The sequence below is a fragment of the Biomphalaria glabrata genome, chromosome 14, assembly GCF_947242115.1.
Source record: "Biomphalaria glabrata chromosome 14, xgBioGlab47.1, whole genome shotgun sequence".
Classification (NCBI taxonomy): domain Eukaryota; kingdom Metazoa; phylum Mollusca; class Gastropoda; family Planorbidae; genus Biomphalaria; species Biomphalaria glabrata.
This window is the reverse complement of record NC_074724.1, coordinates 30,647,643-30,670,269: the sequence shown is the minus strand read 5'-3', so window position 1 is coordinate 30,670,269 and position 22,627 is coordinate 30,647,643. Positions and strand designations below refer to the sequence as shown.

At 34.4% G+C, this 22,627-nt stretch overlaps 1 protein-coding gene across 2 annotated transcripts in view; it reads right to left on the bottom strand.

The window, feature by feature from the left end:
• LOC106055132 (uncharacterized) overlaps positions 1–19,936 on the bottom strand; it is a 28,705-nt gene extending 8,769 nt beyond the window's left edge. Inside the window, exons 1-3 of one of the 2 annotated variants that reach the window (XM_056010133.1) lie at positions 19,819–19,936; positions 9,118–9,889; positions 4,911–5,076 (exon numbers count right to left, since the gene is read on the bottom strand). In XM_056010133.1, the coding sequence (XP_055866108.1) occupies positions 4,911–5,076; positions 9,118–9,830 (879 nt within the window). In that variant the 5' untranslated portion in view covers positions 9,831–9,889; positions 19,819–19,936. Of the gene's footprint in view, positions 1–4,910; positions 5,077–9,117; positions 9,890–18,075; positions 18,253–19,818 lie in introns of those variants that run through there. The other variant, XM_056010132.1, reaches the window with a different exon arrangement.
• Between the last annotated feature and the right edge of the window lie 2,691 nt (positions 19,937–22,627).

Here is a 22,627-nt window from a genome sequence, read left to right as displayed (position 1 = left end):
GATCGGTAAGGACACTCCTCGTTATTAAAAATAAAAGGTTCTTGAGTTTACTGATCATCTGCAGTACTGGGATAGGCCTTTTTTGACTGACAAAACAGTAGATTTTAATCGCCCTGATCTGCTGTTCATTGGTTTAAAAAAACGCTACCATTATTGACATCGCCGTACCACTGTCTCAAAACTTAAGAAAAACGGAAATGGAAAAACAACGAAAATATGGGAACTTAGGCTTGGAGATTAAGCGTTTATGGAAGTTATCCAAAGTAACAATGTACCCCATTGTCATATCAACCGAGGGGATAATAACAACTGACCTCGCAGATACCTCCAAGGCTTTAACATTCCTAGGAACATTCTCGTTGCCTGTCAGAGGGCGATACTGCTGCAGACCTGCCACATCACCAGAAAATTCCTTAGTGAATAAAGGGACTATAATGAATTGTGTTTCTCCTTGACGAAACTCGACCCTGGCAGTACCAGAGAATGAATACTCGTTCGTAACTAACCAGTGGCGTAGCAACCATGGCGAGAAGGGGTTCATTGCGCCTTGGCTCACGATCACTAGTGGCCACAATGGGGTTATTGTAGGGAATTTGTTGACTATGAGTTTAAATACATTCACGGTATTACAATATTTTAATTAAATCATGTTCATTGTTCTTAAATTCTATTTGTTGCGTCCAAGCATAATAACAAATCGATGTAAATCTTATTACTGTAGTATGTAATCAATTAAAGAAAGGTAACTCTTAAATTTTCAGTACAGCGTTTTATTTAAATCTAACGTGTTATATTTTTTATTTAATAATAATAATAATGATAACAATAGCTACTTGTGAGCCTACCTATTGTGAAAGTGTTCTATATTATGTATAATATTTGATTTGGTTTTTGTCCAAGTGTTATTTATTTCATTAATATTACAATGCATATTGACTAGTTAAAATACTTGAATTAATTGTATGAGTTAACAGTACATTTAAATAATTTTTAATCCGTCATCAAATTTGAAAAGTCATCTTATTCTCATTTCGGTAGAATGACTAAACATCAAATCTTATTCAACTATATCCGGGGCCGGCAACCTGCGGCTCGCGAGCCACATGCGGCTCTTTAGTTCCATGCACAAATATGTATTTTATCGAAAAAAAAAAACATTTAAAAATGTTCTGATTCGATTATCAAGTATTAGGCACCAATTCTATCTCTCAGCCACTTGTACTCGCCTTTCAGCGCACCCCTTCCCCATGTCTTAAAATGGAATATTTGTTGGTGAAAGAAATTCAACTTTATTTTTACTTATCATTTGATATATATGAGTCTTGCGACATAAAAGACACGGCACAAGTTAATTCTTTTGTAGGTATATGTCTTCCCAACGTCTAAAAGAAGAACTTCTAGGATTGCTACCACTCTCGTGACAAACTAGAGGAGAAGATGCAGCTAATGTGCAAAAATACCTTGAAGGCAATACATGTATAATCAATGTAAATAAAATATTTTCAATAGCAACTGAGGAGCCAGAGTATGAAGGGAAAAAATAAAGAGGCAACTACGATTCTTTGGCGCAAAATAAACCAACAAATTCTTACGTTTTACTGCATAATACACCAACCAGCGCTTTGTGCCCAAACATTTCCGGCCGAAATAGTTGAGGTCATACATTTGGTAATCAAGATTTTTAACAGCATCTTGTCAAAAGCACTCTACCATCGTCAGTTAAAGGAATTTTTAACAAAATGGAGACTCGGTATTTCGACCTCATTCTTTACAACAAAGTGCGATGGCTTTCCAAAGGTATGGTATTGAAACGTTTTGCTTTGTGCTTGAATAAAATAGATACCTTTCTAAATGAAAAAAACATTAATCACCCTGAATAAGACAACGATAAATGGTTACAAAATTTTACTTATAGTGGACAGTGAAATTAAATGAGCTGAATCTAAAACTGCAAAGAAAGGAAAAGCCAGCCTATGTTTTGGTAGAAGAATTGGTTTGTTTTGAAGAAAAAATTCTTTTCGCAGAAGATATCAGAGCGCTCGATTACTTCATTTTCAATTAGTAAAGCAATATTGCGATAAAACCAGTGCAACTGTTGACACGAGTTACTTCAGCACAGTTATAAAGAAAGAAGCCAACTAGCAAATGAAAATAAGATTCATGTTTGATACTAACAACAACAAGTTATGAGACAAATGTATCCAAACTTTCTAAAACCATGCAAATCCATTGTTCCCTCTGAATTTGTTTGCACAATTGTTTGTTATTGAAGTAAAAGTTAGTGTTTTATGTAAATGTTTAATTGTTTAAATTTTATACTTAAATAATAGGTAATTATCTAATAAAACCATATATATATATATATATATATATATATATATTAATATATATATATATATATATATATATAATCTCATTTGTTGTGAAGTACATTATTTATATGAAGATAAATTGATATATTTTCTAATGAATAAATAGATTCGTTGTTTTCTTAATAAAAAATCTTTATTTATGCGAATACTATTTATTGTTTGGAAGAAAAAAATGTGTGGCTCTTTAAAGGCGTTGAAATTTTGTAAATTGTAATTTTTGGCTCTTCCGACTCAAAAGGTTGCCGACCCCTGAACTATAGCTATACCCTTAATTGTGCATAGAAACCGAGCTCGTGAACACAATCGACTTTCTACTCAGTAGGTTGAACGTTTATTTCTTTATGAAGCTGCTTTAAAAACCATCGTCTCCTAACTAGACGAAACTGATGTAAAACAGGAGTGTTGCACTGTGGGAAGTGTAGATGTCCCCATTCCTGGGATGACCAATACACATTCAGAATATCTGAAGATTCAGCATGTGACTCGAGTCCCGACAAGTTATATGGCTGACCAATGACATTGGCCCTGATCTGCAGTGACCTAGTTAAGTTTAGAGATTTATGTTAGTTTTGTAAATAAATATATGGTGCATTGGTTTTAACGACCTTAAAAGTAGTGACGTAGTGAGACAGACGAATGACGTTGCAGAATACGGGCACATGATAGAAGAAAAACATGGCTAGGGCATGTGGAAAGATGTATACTGAAAAGATCAAAAGAATTGATAGAGAGACAAGACGATCATCCCCATCTATAAATAAACAACAGTTGAAGTTTTCACAAGTTTTATCAAGTATGTTAGAGTTAATTGTTGGACATATCCAAAGCTTGAGGAAATAGTTCTCTTTTACCGTGTATTTCGATCTAGGATTTTTGAAACATTATCTCAATGGAAACTAAAAGGAAATTGCTTTGTTTCATATATTTGTGTACTTTCTGGCGTATAAGTTTGTTTTCATTGACAAGTACTCTCTCATTTGATACAGTAGGGCACAGTTTGGGTTCAGTCACACTGTCTCATAATTTAAGAAAAACTGAAATGGAAAAACAAAGAAAATATGGGAACCTAGACTTGGAAATCAGGCGTTTATGGAAGTTATCCAAAATAACAATATACCACATTGTTATCTCTACCGAGGGGATAATGGCAACTGACCTCACAGATACCTTCAAGGCCCTAAACATTCCTAAGAACATCCTCGTTGCCTGTCAGAGGGCGGTACTGCTGCAGACCTGCCACATCGTCAGAAAATTCCACAGTGGAAACTGATAAAGGGACTACAGTGAATTTTGTTTCTCTTTAACGAAACTTGACCCTGGCAGTGCCAGAGAAGGAATTACCCGTATCTGACATAAAAATAATAACAATAATAGAAATAATATGGCGTTAGCTTACACGATACTTATTTTTACCCCTATTTGTTTAGGTTTCAATTTTGGTTCGCGTAATACATTAAAGACACAGAAACACTATAGTCGAATACAAAGTTAGCGTCTTGTGTCTCTATCAAGAGTAGTTGTATATTAACTTTAACTTGGGGACTTTTTCATGTATAGAAGCCAATGTTTAAATTGCTACGTTCTGGTGTATCGGGTGTACAGAATACGGAAGTATCGATAAACTATGAATTTTAAAATAGCTCTTTTAGCCCAGCAGAATCAACTTACTCCGCAAAGAAATTGTTATTATTTTGCCAACAACAATTGTTTTTCATTGCAAAGTCTATTTTAGAAGATTTCAAAGTTTTCTCATATCACCTCCACATTTCTCAATATCCTTTTTTTTTTTTATTTCCTTCTTATTCTATTCTATTGCTTAAAGAGTTTATTTATTGTGTTACGTAAAGTAAAAAAAAAGGCATTTTAAACATTACGATCCATGGGGTAGATGATGTAAAGGGCATATGTTTCTGTGGCCCACAGCTAACTAAGGTATCATGAAGCCTGCACAACATGTCTTATTTGAAATCACAGTCGTCATCAAGATTCGAACCAGAGACGCTCACGATTCAAAAGCCAACCACTTTACCACTCAGCCTTTACATCCCCCATTGCATTATGAAACGTTCTTTTGCTATGTAATATTTTTTCTTTTCTTTTATATATTTTTTTCGATAGTATGTTTTTTTTTTCTATTCTATATTTTTTCTGGTTTTTTTTTCCTTTCTATGTTTTTTTCCTTTCTTTTTAAATCCTATCTTTTTTTTTTCCATTCTATTTTTTTTTCTGTCTTTTTTTTTTTTAAACTCTTTTTTCCCATATGCCATGTCATTTTCCTCTTCCCTTTTTGTATTTCATTAAAGGCTTTTCCGCCCCACCCCCCAACACACACACCCACACCTGACATATAATAAATGTCTTTTCCCCAAGAGAAAGGCTTACAACTAGAGAACACTAGTTTACATGTGCGGAAACTCTATTGAGCCCTGGGAACGCCACTAAAATCTGGGACAAACAAACACAAATCGAGCCTGTCTCTTATTACTACACTTTCCCAGGACACCCCGGGAGTGCTTTGTCCTCTTTATGAAGTCTCACCTGTTTTGAGCAGAGGACCTTGGGCAGGGGCTGACTAGTATTTCCTTTCATGTACCTGGAGTTGTCGCAGATCCTGGCTTCGATAGAATAGCTGACGTCACAGAGGAAGCCATTGACGGCGTCCTCGTAATGCACAGTGGATGGCAAATCTTTCGGTAAATGAATGCTGGGAAGAGACAGAACAATACAAGTAATAAATAGATCGTTAATTATAATAAATGTAAAGAAGGAAAATCAAAACTAAAACATTAATATACTTTAAAAAAAAACTTGCTACAAGCTACAAGTATGAATGGCTCATTGCTCAAAAAATTAATGAATGTTAGATTAAAAAGTAATGGAACATTTTTTTACCCCTCTCATTCCCCTTTTCTCTCTGAGAAAGAATCCTGGTTAAGCGAATTTATATATCTAGCACACTTAATAGTATTCCAATGATAAGCAGTTAGGTCTAGACTTAGAAGAGGATAAGAACAATTTTCCTAAACATTAATTTATTGAACTCTTCAGTCAGGAAAGTTTTACAATTCCCGAAAGCGATAGTCATTTCAAGAACGCCAAAGTCCTTTCAAAACTGATTTTGGATGCAGATCTATATATAGATCTCTAGCCAAATTTAAATATATTTCATTTAGTACCTGAAAAATGATAACTGTCAAACAAGAGTTTTCCCGTGTGGCCCAACGAGCTACTAATTCTTTTCGCACCAATATACAACTGTTAATTTTTTTTTTTAATCGTCAGAGCCGTTTTTGAGATTAGCGTCTAGGTTCCTCCATGAAGTTCTGACTCAAATAGAGATGTTGTAAAATAGAATAAGTAAAAAAACTAACAAAAACAAAGCTTATACTACAGAAAAGAACCGCAAAAGTACTGTCATATCTCTAAATATTGCAAGATGTATCTCCCATTTTCTATATAAAACAAAATTAATCCTTTAATGACCACTAATTAATTGTTAATTTTTTTAATTGATTCATGTGTTGTTGACAATGAATGATTGTGCAAAGTTTAAACTTGATCAGAGAATAGGAAGTTAAGGTATACAAGATTTGTTCCAGACAGACACACAAAGTTGATGTATGTAAAAAATATATATAATAATAGGTTCGTATTTAAGCCTTTAGGATAGTAAAATCGAGATGGGAGTTAGTGGTTGCAAATAAAAGTCCCTGTTTTGGGGTGGATGAGCATCTCGTGCTCAACTCCTTGTTAGAGAAGACCTGTAAGGATAGTTTTCAATGTCCATATCAGAAAGAAATTCGTAGTTTAACCACGCGTGATTGAGCATTAGGGATATTTTCACGATTGGACTAAATAATGTCAAGGGAGTTAAAATAAAATTCAATGTTTCCATTTAAACAACAACAAAAAATTAGCAACATACGGAAGAGGTTTACAAATTTGATTCTACATTGCTAAAAAGTGAAAAACAATTATGTATATATCACAGACCTATATATATATATTATATCTCGACTGGAAAACGGAAACAAATACTTATCCGCGATTGATCAACTCACAGACCTATATATAAACATTGTTATGTATTAATCACAGACCTATACATTCACGCAAATATATATCGAAATAATTCACATCTATTAATTTTAGTAATCTTATGTACATTTAAATAGGTTGATTTTGTTTTTATGTGTCTTAAAATTGCAAAAAAAAAAATAATTATGAGACTAGAGTGCTTTTATTTTCGATATTTTATTACTAGCTATAGATCTAAACATTAAATTATTTGTTACATAGGTTAGGATTGAAAAAAAAACACAACTTCTTTCTTATAATTACTTTACAAAATAACGCCTTGTTTCAGCTTTTTAAAAAATTTACATTTTTTGTAGTGTTAAAAGATCTTCATCTTCATATCCAGTCTAGATAAAGTTTATATAGATCTGTGGTATATATCTTTAAAAACATAGCTTTTTAACACTTCCATTTAATTTTGTACACCAAAAAATGCTAATTGGATATAATTTCTCATTAATATAAAAATTGTTCCCAAAAACTATACACAGCAGTAGACTTTAGCAAGAGTAATTGACTTATATTTGATATCTGACTGGAGATCTCTTCTCAAAAATGTCCTATCTAGTTGTTGTGCAAAATCTGGTCACATAAAATAAAACATAAAAAAAGTATTAACCCAATACATTCTGCACTACACACTCAAATCACCTGTTTCATTTGTTTCTTCGGCCAACGGTTAAGGAGCAGGGTGTCATGTGTCCTGAACGATGACCAACCGACTTTACTTTCCCCAACTATAGTTAGGTACCCTTTATAATTAGGTGACCTTAACATCATCTGCCCTATAGAAAGCTAGGTCTGAATGGGGAACTTTTTTTTATATTAACACACACATCGATATTACGTTAGATAATGTATTTTTTGACGGATATTATTATCACTCCTACTGCACTGTGGGACTTATCAATAACAATTTTTTTTAAGCTTGTTAGAAAAGTACTAGAAACGAGTTTGTATCATTTGAATAAAATAAATAGAGCCACTTCTTTACTAATGTCAGATATTCATTCTTATGCTAAAACAAGAATTCTGTTCATTGTTCACATTTTCAATGTTAAAATCGGTTGACATTTTTACAGCAAGGAAATACAGAACGAGACAAGAAGAAAAGCGATACAGAAAATATTTGGGCGATTTAATAGAACCTAAAAAAAAAGTAAGAAAATTGATTGGGAGACAAATATATCATGTCGAAGAGACACTGCATTGACAAATCACTGTTGACATCTAAATAATAAACAATTACTCTCGTGGTACAGCCGGAAGTGGCTAGAAATTTGATTCCGAAAACTTAAAAAAAAATTCATATTTTTTAATGCTTCTTAAAATAGGCTTACATGTACACAGCCTGTCCATGTACACGGAATATACTAGAAAGAAACCGAAAACTGCATTGACAACAAACTTGTCAATAACAATAACGAAAGTAATACAAAAGTAATCCTGTCTTAAAGCAGTAGTTGAACAAAAAAGGAGAGAATTGAAAGGGAACAAAGGAAAGACAAATTGGAGAAGACTTACACTTGAGAAGGAACTGGACTACGCTACGTAGTTTCATAGCGGCGTCCGGTTGGAAACGGTCGCAGGAGGAAATGATTAGACCAATAGGGAAGCCAAATGACTCCCGTTGGAGTGCTTAAGAAATATGTTCCTTGCACGGGTTGTTGTTGAAAGAGAACTCCAAACGACCTTGTCACAGAAGCAAAAGCCGTTCCTCAAGGAACAGTTTCGTAAATGGCGAGTTCAACACCGTGAAGGAAGAGTGGTAGGGGTCCCATTATTTAGAGAGATCTAGGTAATCAATCTATTTAAATGTACATAAGATGATTAAAATCAATAGACATGAATTATTTCGATCTAGGATTTTTGAAACATTATCTCAATGGAAACTAACAGGAAAGGGCTTTGTTTCATACATTATGTAGTTCTGTGATTAATAGCCCATTCTAAAAAAATCCGAGAAGTGAGTTTGCATTATTTCTAAACTTTGAAAACAAATGATCTTTACTTTTCTAAGACAGAAAAGATTGATTGGGGCGACTTCCCTTACAGCTTGAAAAAGAGTTACGTACATAAAAATCTATACATATATAGGTATGTATGATCAATCGCGCATAAGAATTTGTTTCCGATTTCTAGTTTAGATATGAAATTATGTCTATGCCTTCAGGACAGAAGACTCAAAAGTAAAGTAGCAATTATACATAAAACACTGAACCATAATCTTCAAATACAAAAACAAAATTTAATAAAATACTCTGAAAGACACAAAGATAAAGGCACATTCCTCGTCCCATATGCTAGGACAAATTTATACAAATACTCCTTTCTTCCCTAGTGCTATTAGAGCATGGAATGGGTTGCCTGAGCTAGCCAGGAAAACCAGTGACTTGGCAGAATTTAAGTCATTGGTTAAAATGCATGACTAAATGCATGACGCGTAGGACGTAATCATCTTCTTTTTTGAAGTATTGTCTGTATTATATAAGATAAGAAGAAGATATGCAATAGACCCTCTAAAACCAAATTTAACACTATTGTTGTTATGTATAAGATCGATCAGATATAAAATAGTTCGTCTATGTGGTTAAATTTTATTGAATCTAATAACTATTGATTTATAGAATTTATACTACAAAACCACATTCCAAAAAAAAGTTATTACCGAAATTTGGTAGCATATTTTCCCCGGGGCAGCACCACATTCCAACCGTGCCTCGATCCGATGACGCACTTTTTCTTACGCAGGTATGTCTCTTTCAGCTTCAGGGGCAGCTCACCCCTTGATCTTTGAACGGTAAACAAACCCTTGCCCACAACGATCAACTCCACAAAGCGTATGTTCAGGCTGTTTTTCACAAAGATATTAATAGTCCCGTGAATTTCCTCCCCTGGCCTGTACTGAAAGCTTGAGATCTTATCCGTTTCTATATCGAAGAGTGATATGCTGGATTCTTTCTGTTCCATCTCTAGATAGCCGTTGTCCACGATGCGATGCCGGGGCACTGACGAGCTCAAATATTGCTGGAGTTGAGATAGATGGATAGAGTTCGGGCCAATAGTGTTGGACTTTCCCCCATCCTGAGAATAGCCCAGACCCCAAGGGCTGTAGAAAGATGGGAACTGTCTTGTGGTGGCGTACTTTTGGTGTAGTGCTGATCGCGCGCTGCTGGAATAATGACCGGACCGTGACGGATCGAAGATGATGTGGTTGGCGTGTTCCGACATGCCGCTGTGGGTGAGCTCCGAAGAGACAGGCTGCAGATCATAGGAGAGAAACGTAGAGTTGCCATAGCTGGTATGTTGGCTTGTCACACTGCCATTGAGGTGAGTTGAAGCCTCATCCACAAGGCTTTGTAGCACAGGTAATTCATTCATGTCTTCTGCCACGAATCACTCATTCAATTCATCAGCTACAATACTTGCAGCATCAGGCACTGAAATAAAAAAAAAAAAAAAAAAAAAAACACATAAGAATCAGTAAATGTATATATTTTTACAAAGCTTATATCAAGTCTCTCTGTCTGTATGTCTGTCCTATTTTTCTACACCCCACAACCATTATCGGATCGAGTTAAAACTTAAAACAATTATTTATTGTTTTATTGCAACAAAACATGAATCAATAAAAAATTAACAATTATTCAATAAAAAGAGTAGTTCCCCTTTAAGACCTTGTGGTCTAAAGGGCAGATGATATAAAGGTCATCTGTTTCTGTGGCTTACGGTTAACAAGGGTGTCATGTGGCCAGCACACCGACTTTTCCCCAACTCATGTCAAGTACCCATTAGAGCTGGATGGATTCAGAGACGTCCAAAGATCCCGAAACAAAAAAAATCTCAGGATTCGAACCAGGGACCCTCGGTTCGGAAGTCAAACGCTTTACCGCTCAACCACCGCGCCTCCAACTATTCATTTTCTTATTGGTAATTAATTATTTTGTTCTTTTGAAATTTGTTTGAAGTCTAGAGAATTCTTATCTTATATTATAAAATACATATCTATAAAGATCCCGTAAGGGTCTACGAAGACTTCATAGGGGTCTACGAGCATGAACAAATGATGTGGGGGTCTACGAGCATGAACAAATGATGTGGGGGTCTACGAGCATGAACAAATGATGTGGGGGTCTACGAGCATGAACAAATGATGTGGGGTCTACGAGCATGAACAAATGATCTGGGGGTCTTCGAGCATGAACAAATGATGTGGGGGTCTTCGAGCATGAACAAATGATCTGGGGGTCTACGAGATGTCATGACTTAAACGTTGATTTCCATTAAATGGAAATTTTGTATGGATGCAAGGACTGGGCCTTAGATAACTTTGCTATTTGAATAAAAAAATTAATGTTATTTTTATAGTTTACTTAAAAGGCATAATTTTGCTTACTGAGAGATAACATTAAACATGATCAAATATAAGTATAATTAATGTGGACAGCACAGTGTTGATGTTTGACATTTGTTGACCAAACAATCGACTATGTTGCATTATGTGCCTTATATGCAACAAAGTGTTATATAAATACTCTATGAGAAACAATCTAAGCTGGAGGGTTACTTGAGACGATGCCCCACAGAGAAGATTTAATAAAGATTTGAACTACTTTCAAAGATACACGTACAGGTAGTGCTCAGAATAGAGCCACCACAGTGGACAAAGAGTTCGCTACGACAAGGTAATGGTTTGCGAGAGTCTTACCGTATCTCCATACTTATAGTTACTTACAGGTTCACCCCTTTCACTGACAAGCTTGTATTGTTTTGTTTGGTGGTAGGCCTAATACATATTCACATTCATTTTGTTTCGTTTCAATTTCAATCTTATCTTATCTTATATGATACAGACGTTACTTCAAAAAAGAAGATGATTACGTCCTACGCGTCATGCATTTAGTCATGCATGTTAACCAATGGCCTAAACTCCGCCAAGTCACTTGTTTTCCTGACTAGCTCAGGCAACCCATTCCATGCTCTAATAGCGCTAGGGAAGAATGAGCTTTTGTACAAATTTGTCCTAGCATATGGAACGAAGAAACAAACTTTACATCATGTTTTATTAATTTTCTCTCTTCATTTCACTACTGTTAGAAATGAACAATTAATAGGTAAGAAGCTGATGAATTCGCAAATATATATATATATATATACATACATTATTAGCTAAGCAGGGGGTCTACCGAAAACTGGAAAATATCGAAAGGGGTCTACGAGGTAAAAATTGTTTGGGACCCACTGGTCTAGATCATATAAAGCCTACTCAGATAGTTGACTACGTTTGATAATAGAGCATCAATTACAAAGTTAACATTTGTCAACGCTCCAACACACACAGTAGGAAGCCGGATCTAGACTTTCGCTTTGACCCAGTATCACACGCTCTGTATGCTTCGTTTGTAAACAAGACTTCTAGACGTTCCCATGGATCTAGTTCCCTTGAACAACACGTAGAGCTACAGGCTACATCGCTACTCAGAGCCACATTCTTTTCTTGTGTTTTGGCATGGAAAGTAAGAGAATATAAATACTGCTGCATACACAAACATGTCTCTATTTTATCAAATGTAATTAAAAATAGAGATTCACATATAACCTAGATATAACCTAGATACAGCACTATATTTATCTGCATCTAAATCTATGTATGTATGTATGTATGTATGTATGTATGTATGTATGATGTTTCTATCTATCTATCTATCTATCTATCTATCTATCTATCTATCTATCTATCTATCTATATCTATCTATCTATCTATCTATCTATCTATCTATCTATCTATCTATCTATCTATCTATCTATCTATCTATCTATCTGCCTATGCATCTATCTATGTCTGTCTGTCTGCCTGCACATATATATTTAGTGCTTTTTTATTAAACAATTGGTGCCGTTACTCAGTGACCGATTGCCTAACTTTTAACTACTAATAAATTAATAATAAACGTTAAAATACAAGAAAAGTAATAATTTTTCCCCACATTGAAAAAGGTGCCGGTACGCTGTACCGGTTAAGACTGAATCAGAGGCTACATTTTTTATTTTCAGTTCTGCACAACAAAGAATTATTAGTACAAATAAATCTTTTTGTTTTCTGTTTAATTTATTGTTAAGCCACAGCTGACCCAGTCTCAATTTATTTTGAAAAGCATTGAGAGAGTTTATTTTGTAGCTCTTCCAGGTGCAGATAAGTTTTTAAAGTTTTGCATGTTTCCTGAGCTGAAAAGAATATGTCTGAGTGTGTGTGTGTGTGTTGTTGTTGTTAGTGTTTCAGCTTATCTTTTGAGGAGGGAGAAAGTCTAAACGCCCTGTATAACACGGGATGTTTATTTTTCTGTGTATGTTTGGGTGGGCGATAGATGAAAACTGAAAAACACATTCACATACACATCTTCTAATGTACTACAACTGGAGTGCGAGTCTGGTGTGTAGATGACGCGATGTCGACACTAAGAGAATGTCGTCATTCTATGTATGTGTGTGTGTCTGTGTTGTGGTAAATAATATCTGACAAGGTGGAGAAGTTGGACAGTTGACGCCCATCGAACAATATTTTGCAACAGAGACTTGGAGGTGTGGATGCCTTGAATGTATGTAATGACATAGATGTTTGGATGTCCTAAATGTTTCTATTGACAGAGATATTTAGATGTCCTGAATGTTGTCAATGACTGAGGTATTTGGATGTCCTGAATGTTTCCAATGACTGAGATGTGTGAATGTTGTCAATGATATTTGGATGTTCTGAATGTTGTCAATGACTGAGATATTTGGATGTCCTGAATGTTGTCAATGACTGAAATATTTAGATGTCTTAAATGTTGTCAAGAACTGAGATATTTAGATGTCCTGAATGTTGTCAATGACTGAGATATTTAGATGTCTTAAATGTTGTCAAGAACTGAGATATTTAGATGTCCTGAATGTTGTCAATGATTGAGATGTGTGGATGATCTGAATTTTGTCAACGACTGATCTGACGTTTTGAGAACTCAAACCTGATTGGATGGAAAACTTTCTAAAATGTTGGTGTGGAGGCCTTGATTGAAGCTACTTCCCACTAAATCCATTTTTATTAAAGACAAAACAATTAGATCTACACATTTATATGTGTAGGACACAGCCATCGTCTCTTTTGAAGAAACCTCCATTATTTTATAAGGTAAGATAAGAATGAAGTGAAGGGAAAATAGAATAACTACTTTGTATTAGTAGCAATAAAAGTTAATTTGCCCAGTACTCTCACATTCTCATACACGCAAACACATATACATACAAGTTTGTTTGTTTTTAAAGTTGACTGTAGTCCCGAGTTCCAGTGACTATTTTGGGCCCATTTCTTATGTAGGAAGTGTTAAGTGCTTATCAGGTGCCATGGACAAAAATAAAATGATTCCCAGAATTCACCTTTAGTTAAAACTCGAGTAACTCCCCTTTGCCATCTTTCCATTTTTTTCACACATAAACATGACCCGCTTCAAATCGTTATATTTACAAAGCTTCTATCAACACATTCTGTCTGTCTCACTCAAATACAGACGAAAACGTATCAATTACTTTTTCAAAAAGGATTCTGGGAAGGCTCTAAGTGCTGAGACCACGAGGATAACAAATTCTATCGAACCTTATTTGTATCAAGCTATGCAGTGGGCAAAGTTGCCAAAATGTCTAGTAATTCGAAGCTTAGAAAATGGTGATTCAACAGCTATCTTATGAAAAACAGACGTTGCTTCAAATAAGAAGATCATTACGTCCTTCGTTTGTTACTAGGTCAATCTAGTCAAGGTTCTAGGTGTTCTGGCTTAGTTATTTGTTTTTTTTTTCTGGCTGACTCAGGCAACTAATTCCATGCTTTAATAGCACTAGGAAAGAAGGGGTATACCTTTATCTTTGTGTCTTTCTAAGTATTTTATCAGGTTTTGGTTTTGTATTTCAAGATTATGGTTTAATGTTTAATGTAAAATTGCTACTTTACTTTAAGTCCTCTATCCTGAAGGGTTTCTAAATTTAGTGATTTAAATGCGTCAGTTTATTAGTTTCAACACATTAAAAATCTAAAAGTAGCCCTATCTAGACACGTATACATATGCTACTATATAATAGTATTAATGAACATACAGCATTCATTTAAAAATATACTGTTAATGATTATTTTCCAAATTTTGTACAGACTGGTTTGATGTCGTTTTGTTGGGATTTTTTTGTGCAGGTTCCTTTCCGACAAATTTTAAACGCTAAACAAGCTAGTCTTTTTTTTTTAAAGTTTCATGACCCGCTACGTTGAACATGTATTATTATTTTAAAAAATAATCCAGCAAAAAGGACACTCTTTCGTATGTTCAAGAGATTAGAATGGGTTGCCCGAGTCAGCCTGGAAAATCATTGACTTGGCAGAATTTAAGTCATTCATTAACATGCGTGAATAGATTGACCCAGAAACACGCGTAGGACGTAATCATCTTTTTTTAAAAAATAAAGAAACGTCTGTATTTTACAAGATAAGACTAAAACTATTTGGGGTATGGGCCATTAATGGTAAAAACGTTTTGGAAATCTGTCTAGGGGGCTTTAGTTTGAATGCCAACTCGAGATGAGTTGTGTTTGCTGAGCACCATAGGTGGCACGGAAACCTACTCTCAGAAACCCCCTCTTTCCCCCGCACAGGTCCACAAATGAGATTGGACCATAGGGCACTGAGCGCGTATATCTTGACTAATGCGCTATAAAAGCCGATCATCGAGTAAGGATGCAGTGATTTTGAAACCCAAACCAAAAGTTGGCGTCCCAAGTTAGATCCCCTTGGTGTGGCATTGTTTGTCATACTAAATTCTCTTTTCATCTCTTTGTATATTTCCTGTCCACAAATAGTGCAGCGCAGTGCAAAATCTTTTCTGGAAAAACAAAATGACGTCTGAAACTTGAATGCTAGCTATTAATGATAGTAATCTTTTATGCTAACTTTTTTTTTTTTGAAGGCAGTTGTAGTTTTTTAATAGGCCTGCAGTTTTGACTTAAAATGTCACAATCATGTCATATGCTTATCGTGACAGTGTGGTACGTGTCTAGAAATAAACACAAAAAGTCGCCTGGTCATTGCAGCTTTCGAGTCAGTTTCTGTCGGTTATGACATTATTCAGTTTTCAGAACGAGGTTAATTCTCTTGGTTCTTTGTCGTATTCTCAGACATTCGTTATTCAGTTAAATGACGAATTTCATACCAACGTTTGGTCATTTAGGTGTATATTAGAGTGTTAGTATACTCTAACAAATAACAATTAAAAGAATTCTTATTGTATCCGTCCAGAAGTTTAGACTTAAAAAACGTAAATCACATTGGGAAGAAAAAAAAAGCAAAATAAACCAAAAAATATTTTGTAATAAACAAAGCTTACCTAAGGGGGAGAACTCTGCACTTACAACTATTTCTCTACAATGTAGAAGGTATTTCCATTTTTTTCGACATCAAACAAAATAGTTAATTCTCAATAAATAATTGACTAATTGTTTTTTTTTTTAATTCATTCATATTTGTTGGGTATAATAAATAATTGTTTAAAGTTTCAACTTGATCCGAGAATGGGTGAGGGAGAAATAACGTGTACAATTATCTAAGGGGACGAAACCCTTCATATTCAACGATATCTGTCACTACTAAAGAATTAATTTCCTTTGTTGGTAACACAGAAATTAGTTACCAGTAATTAGTTGACTAATTGTTCAATTAGTAAAAATCAATTCACGTACTGCCTACGCCAATGAATAACTGTACTAAGTTTCAACTTGATCAACTGGGTATGGGAGAAACAACTTGTACAAACTGTTCACCGGACAGACAGATAGACAGAGGCAGACAGAGTAAGTTGATATAAGCTTTGTAAAAAAATGCATTGTTTGAGTGTACTGCGCCTGCCTAATGATTGCCAGCTCGTGGCACGTGGCATAAATATTGATTTTCATTTTTGAGTTCTCAATCATCGAGTCTCTCAAACAACTATTGTTGTCGCTTCTGTGGTTAAGCCTGGACTACGCTTATTGATTTAGTGTGTCTCCTAAGCTCACGCTTGTAGGAATTAATCTTTCATGCCTAGCAGCTTAGGCAAGAAAGTAAAGTAGCAATAATACATAAAACACTGAAAAATCATTTACAAATACATAAAACACAACGTAATGAAATACACAGAAAGACACAAATATAAAGACACATTTCGTACTCCGTATGTTAGAACAAAGTCGTAGAAGTGTTCTTTCATCCCTATTGTCCTTAAAGCATGGAACGGGTTGTCTGAATCAGCCAAGAAAACCAATGAACTGATATAATTTAAGGAATTGAAGTCACTGATTAACATGCATGACTAGACTGACACATAGATACTCGTAGAATGTAATTGCTTTCTTCTTTGAAGTAACGTCTGTAATTGATTTATAAGTAGAAAGCAAACAAAATATTTTTAAATGCTTAAAAACAAAAACAAATTTAAGAGGAAAAAACACAAAATCACTGCCATATCTTTCAATACTGCAAGGTTAAATCCCATTTTCTATTTTTTTTAAATTATTGATTACCATTGAGTAATTAGCTTATTGGTTAGTTGTTTTTTTTTTATTCATGTGTTGTCATCGACTATGAATAATTGTGCAAAATTTCAGTTTGTTCCGAGAATGGGAAGTGGGAAAAAAAAACGTGTACATAATGTGCACCAGACCTACAGACGGAGTGAGTTAATGATATAAGCTTTGTAATAAGTCAAAACACTTCTAGTAGGCTACCCTCATCAGATCTAGCGATCTATAGGCGCAGATTATGTAACGGCAAACTGTTTCGATGACCGATGGTGTTGTGTGGTCAGCACATACCAAATGCTTTTACTTTCTCCAAATAAAGTTAAGTACCCATTGGTTTAACTCAGCAGCGTCCTAATTATCCCAAAATTTAAAATCCTAGTCTTTAAAGAGGGTCGAACCCAAGACCTCTTCCATAAGATAAGTATGCTTCAACATTTTGTTTCCCATAGGTTGACTTTTCATTACACAAAACACATTTTTTTTTCGTCCCTTTCCTAAGCTTTAATTTGAAAGTTCCCATGACTTTCTTTTTTCTATAAACATTGACAATTCCTTGTCGTCCTAGTGTTTGTACTATTATTGCTTGTGTTCTGATTGCATGCTCTGTTGAGTTTTAAGCAAGCCTCGCTATTGAGAATGTATTACTAATAATCTCATGTATCTCACCGTTTACAAACATAATATAGCCTTAAGAATTAGATAACTCAACAGACACAAAAACAAATGAAAAGGGCGAACTAATCTACATGTTTTAAATTGGTAGGTTTTATTCCTCTGGACCGCATTTGGTTAGCTAGTTTAAAACCTTTGGTCCATGTATTGAAATGTTCGTTACTACATAAGCTTTGAGGGACATAAATTGCCAGAATATGCGTTCATAAGAATAGCCCCATTATACTGTATAGATGTATACTTTCATTCATGCTATTTATAATGTTTTGAAGATTTAAAGATAAACGGCTTGGATGACTATTCATTAGAGTAAAATAATTTGTTGATATAGAAATAAATATATAAACAAAAGATAAAGTGGCTTCATATTAAAAATAAATATACCTGCATTTATCAACAGTTTATTAGTCCATTGAATAACAGAGTAACACGGCCTGGGTGTAATGGTGATCTGAAACACGAAGCTGTGTCACACATCTATGAACTTGTACTGCCACTGCTATGATGTCATAATGAATCAATCCAACTAGGCAGGCGTCTATGATATTACTTCAAAAGGGCTTTTTAAAAAAAAAGGAACTCGATCTTTAGTCTATTAATTTCTTGTCACGATTTTTTTTTTAAATTTTGTCCATAGAGCTGGCATTCGTTCGTCGAACTGGTATTTCTTGTTCAGCCGGTGAATTGAACAGCCGAGTGCATGGGTCAGGGAATGGGAAGGGTGCGGCCAGCTTTAATGAGCCAGGGATACAATCTTAGTCATTATCTGGGGAATAAGTGATCTAAGCGTTTTGGTCATGGTCGATATTTAAAAAAAAAATGGCAATCAATTTGAAAAAAAAATTTGTTTGTTTGAACAGATGGTCTATGTCAACACTTAAAAATGCATTCATTTTAGTTCCGACTTACATTATTTCGAAGTTAAAAAAAAAACTTATATCAAATCATTCTGTCTGTCTGTCCAATCTGTCTGTCTGGAGGAAAGTTTGAGAACGTTATTTCTCCCACACCCATTCTCGGATCAAACTTACACTTTGAACAATTATTCATTGGCAAAAACAATCCATGGATTAATAAAAAAATAATTAACCAATCACTCAATTGAAACTGGTTATTAGTTATTTTGTTTGATAACAACAAGGGAAATTACTCCTTCAGTATTAACAAATAGGCCCTATGGTTAAATATATCGTGTTTTGTTCCCTTAAGAATATGAACACATTATTTCTCCTACACCTATTTTGGAATAAGTTTAAAGAATTTATTTTTTTTTTACTTAACAAAACATGAATCAATTAAAAAAAAACAATTAATCATTTAATGGTAATTAATTACTTTTTGTAACAGAAAAAGGGGAATAACGTCTACATTCTTGAGTGATATAGTTGTAAGTGTGGATATTTTTGTCTTAGATAAGTTTTGATTTTCAATAAAAAGTATTTTTTTTAATTTTTGTTTTGTATTTTAAGTAGAAAAATAACCGCCAATGTTGGTTTCTTGATTCCTACGGTATTCGTGTGTGTGTTTGTGTGTTTATTTTTTATCATCGGCCATCTTTTCAAACTATTAGTGGTGTTTTATACGGGTTTGTGGGTGGGGGTATAGAATTTCTTGCCATTTTTTCCGGAGTACAGAAACATTGTTTCAGAATCTTTTTTTTTCATTTTTGTGTTTTTAGCGGCCCCCGAAAGTTCTCTTTCCGGTCTGTCTGTCCAACTGTCTGTCTATCTATTACGATGAGGTCTAATAAACCAAAAAAAAAAAAAAAATTAAAATCTGATTTCATATTTTGTAGCTAGCAAAATTTTGGTGCAATGAAAAACGTTTTGTCTTCTTGTTTTTACATTTCAATATGTAAGCCGTTTTTCTATTTTAAAAAAAATAACAACATATTTATTAATAATACTAAATACAAGGGAGGCTATAAAGGAAGGGAGGTAATTATTTTATGCATTTTTTAAACACTTATGTATATACTATTTACTAATTATCTGTTCTTGAGATACTACATATTAACCAAAAAACGTTTATTTCTATTTTTTCGAAGATTGAAAAAATGAATTTGGTATGCAGGTCTATATTACCGGTATTATACGCATATTTAAAACAAAATTTAATAGGCATTACCGGTATTCTGTATTCCTAGAAGAACAACTGCATAATCACCAGCGCCCAAGGTGATTTAGTCACCTTACCTACATTGATTACCAAACAGATTACCCATAGGTACAACCTTCAAGATGAACGTGAGTTCGTTTGAAAACACGAACTCTTTTTGTAATCTTTTTTTTTTTCGACTTCATTATCAATGTGAAGGCTGGGGTCGTGCTAATGACTCAGAAAAAAAACAACAACTGTTTGGGAAGGGGGGAGGGAAAGTGACACTATGACCGATACTGCAATGCAAATGTATGACACTTGAGACGAGCAGCAATAGTAGACCAACGAAAGAGATGGGTTGGGGCAAGAGAGATAACCGCTCTATTTACTTTATACAAATACTACAGCAATAGTGTAAAGATTTTATGAGACTCAAGGTTGTCAAGATAAGAATCACTTCCTGTTATAGCAAGTTCTCCACTCACAATAAAAAATCTTATATCTATCTTGTCTATCTATCTGTCAATCTATCTATCTATCTATCTATCTATCTATCTATATCTATCTAATGGTCATGTTTGAGAGGCGAGTTTCTATGCTTATCAATTTTCATCTTGTCAAAAAATGTGCCTTTTTGCCTACGGTGGCCACGCAGAAGTTATATGCCCTGATTACCATATCTGTCAATTTTTACTACATCACTGACTTAGAGAGACTGCATTCTTGTAGCGCTTCTTTGGATATCTTGTATAAGTTTATCTAAAATTGGGTTTAACATCGATAAATCTAAATGTTAGCCAGTCTACATAGATCCTTTTTTAAACGAAAAATGTTATAATGACATGTAGAGAGTAAAATATTTCAAACGTTTTCGTTAAAGGTCTTGCAAATATTTATCCTACTAAGAATCTTTCAATATATCACTTTCTGTATATATGAAACCATTAGTAGCTAAGACTTCCTTCAGAGTTTATTAAGAAAATAATCAACATACTTTTTTTATTGAAATGTAGGCCTACAATAATAAAAAACTTTCTAATTCGTTTTTAGTCGGTAAAAAAAAACTAGACTTTGTTTGTTTAGACTTTTTATAATACAGGATTTTAAAATAATTTTATGTGTGTTATGCCTTTTTTTTACTAATTATTTGAAAAGAAAGTTTTTTATGATTAAAAAAATGCTAAATTTTGTTAATAGAATGTCAATGGTGTTCTCTATGTCACTGTATTACGTTAAAGGCACATAAAAGTTGGAAAATAATGCTATCTATTTATAATTCCTTTTCAACCAAACTATCTCATCTCTTTTTTCTCTTTATAATATTTTGAAGGAAGGAGTCAGACCCAAGGGCCGCCCAAGACTAACATATAGAGATGTCTGCAAGCGAGACATGAGAGCCACAGGCATCAGCGAAAGTACGTGGGAAAACATAGCCAAAGACCGGAGTGCATGGAGACAGACTGTGCGTGCTGGGACAACCTTTGCTGAGAACAAAAGAATTGAAGCGGCCTTAATCAAGAGGGAAAAAAAGAAAGCTGCCCTGTCCGCTAGCCCTGAATCAGAGGCATACACATGTACAAATTGTGGCAAAGTCTGCCGTTCTAGAATTGGCTTGATTAGCCACACCAGATTCTGCCCCGTCTCAAGATTAAGCCAAAACCAGTGACTCATTTGGGCGCATCCATTATTGCCTTTCGAGACAAAAGGAGCCATATAAATAATATTTTGAAGTTCCTTTTTTTTTATTTTGGACAAAGAACATGATTTAATATTATCAATTTTCTTTGTAAAGTTAGTGTGTCTTTTCAACTGGCGTGTGTTTGTGTATGCATTTTAATTTCAAAGCGAATAGAACCTAAATTACGTTTAATGAAAGCCGTAGCTAAATAAATTAAGAATCATGTTATTGATTTTACAATCACGTTCATAAAGTATATTCTATGGTTTTAATGTTTCACCACTAATATATGATTTGAATTTTTCACCGCTTTAAAATAATTGGTATGTTTCATCGCTACTAAATAGTTTAATGTTTCACCCCCTTCTCGGTAGTTTAAATATCACGGCTATTAAATAGTGGAATTGATTGCTACTATAATTCTGTTCTATGCTTATCAATTTTCATTTTTCTAAAAAAAAAAGCCTTTTTTAATTGTTTGAATGTTTCTCAGCTATAGGCCTCTTATATGGTTTAACTGTTTCACTGCTATTATTTTGGTTTTAATTATTTTATCGTTATAATATTGTTCGTTTAAAATGTTTCACTGTTATTATACTGGCTAAAACCGATAGAAGACAACATCATATCAGAAGAACAAGCAGGTTTTAGACAAGGTCGCAGCACAACAGAGCAAATCCTAAACCTCAGAATACTCTGTGAGAAATATCTCCAACACCAAGAGAATCTTTTCCATGTCTTTATTGATTTCAAGAAAGCTTTCGATCGAGAATGGCACGGAGCACTCTGGGCGACAATGGAAAAGTACAACATTAATAAAAACATAATCAAAGTTATCCAGAACCTCTACAAGGATGACATCAGTGCGGTGTACTTCAACAATAATATTGGGGACTGGTTCAAAACCACAGTTGGAGTAAGACAAGGCTGCCTACTGTCACCAACACTCTTCAATATCTTCCTTGAAAGGATAATGGAAGATGCCCTCGATGGCTATGAAGGTACTGTTAGCATTGGAGGAAGAAGAATTACTAACTTGCACTTCGCAGATGACATTGACGGCCTAGCAGGGACAGAAGAAGAACTAGCTGACCTAGTGATGTGCATTGACAAGACTTCCACAGCATATGGTATGCAAATAAATGCCGAATAAACTCA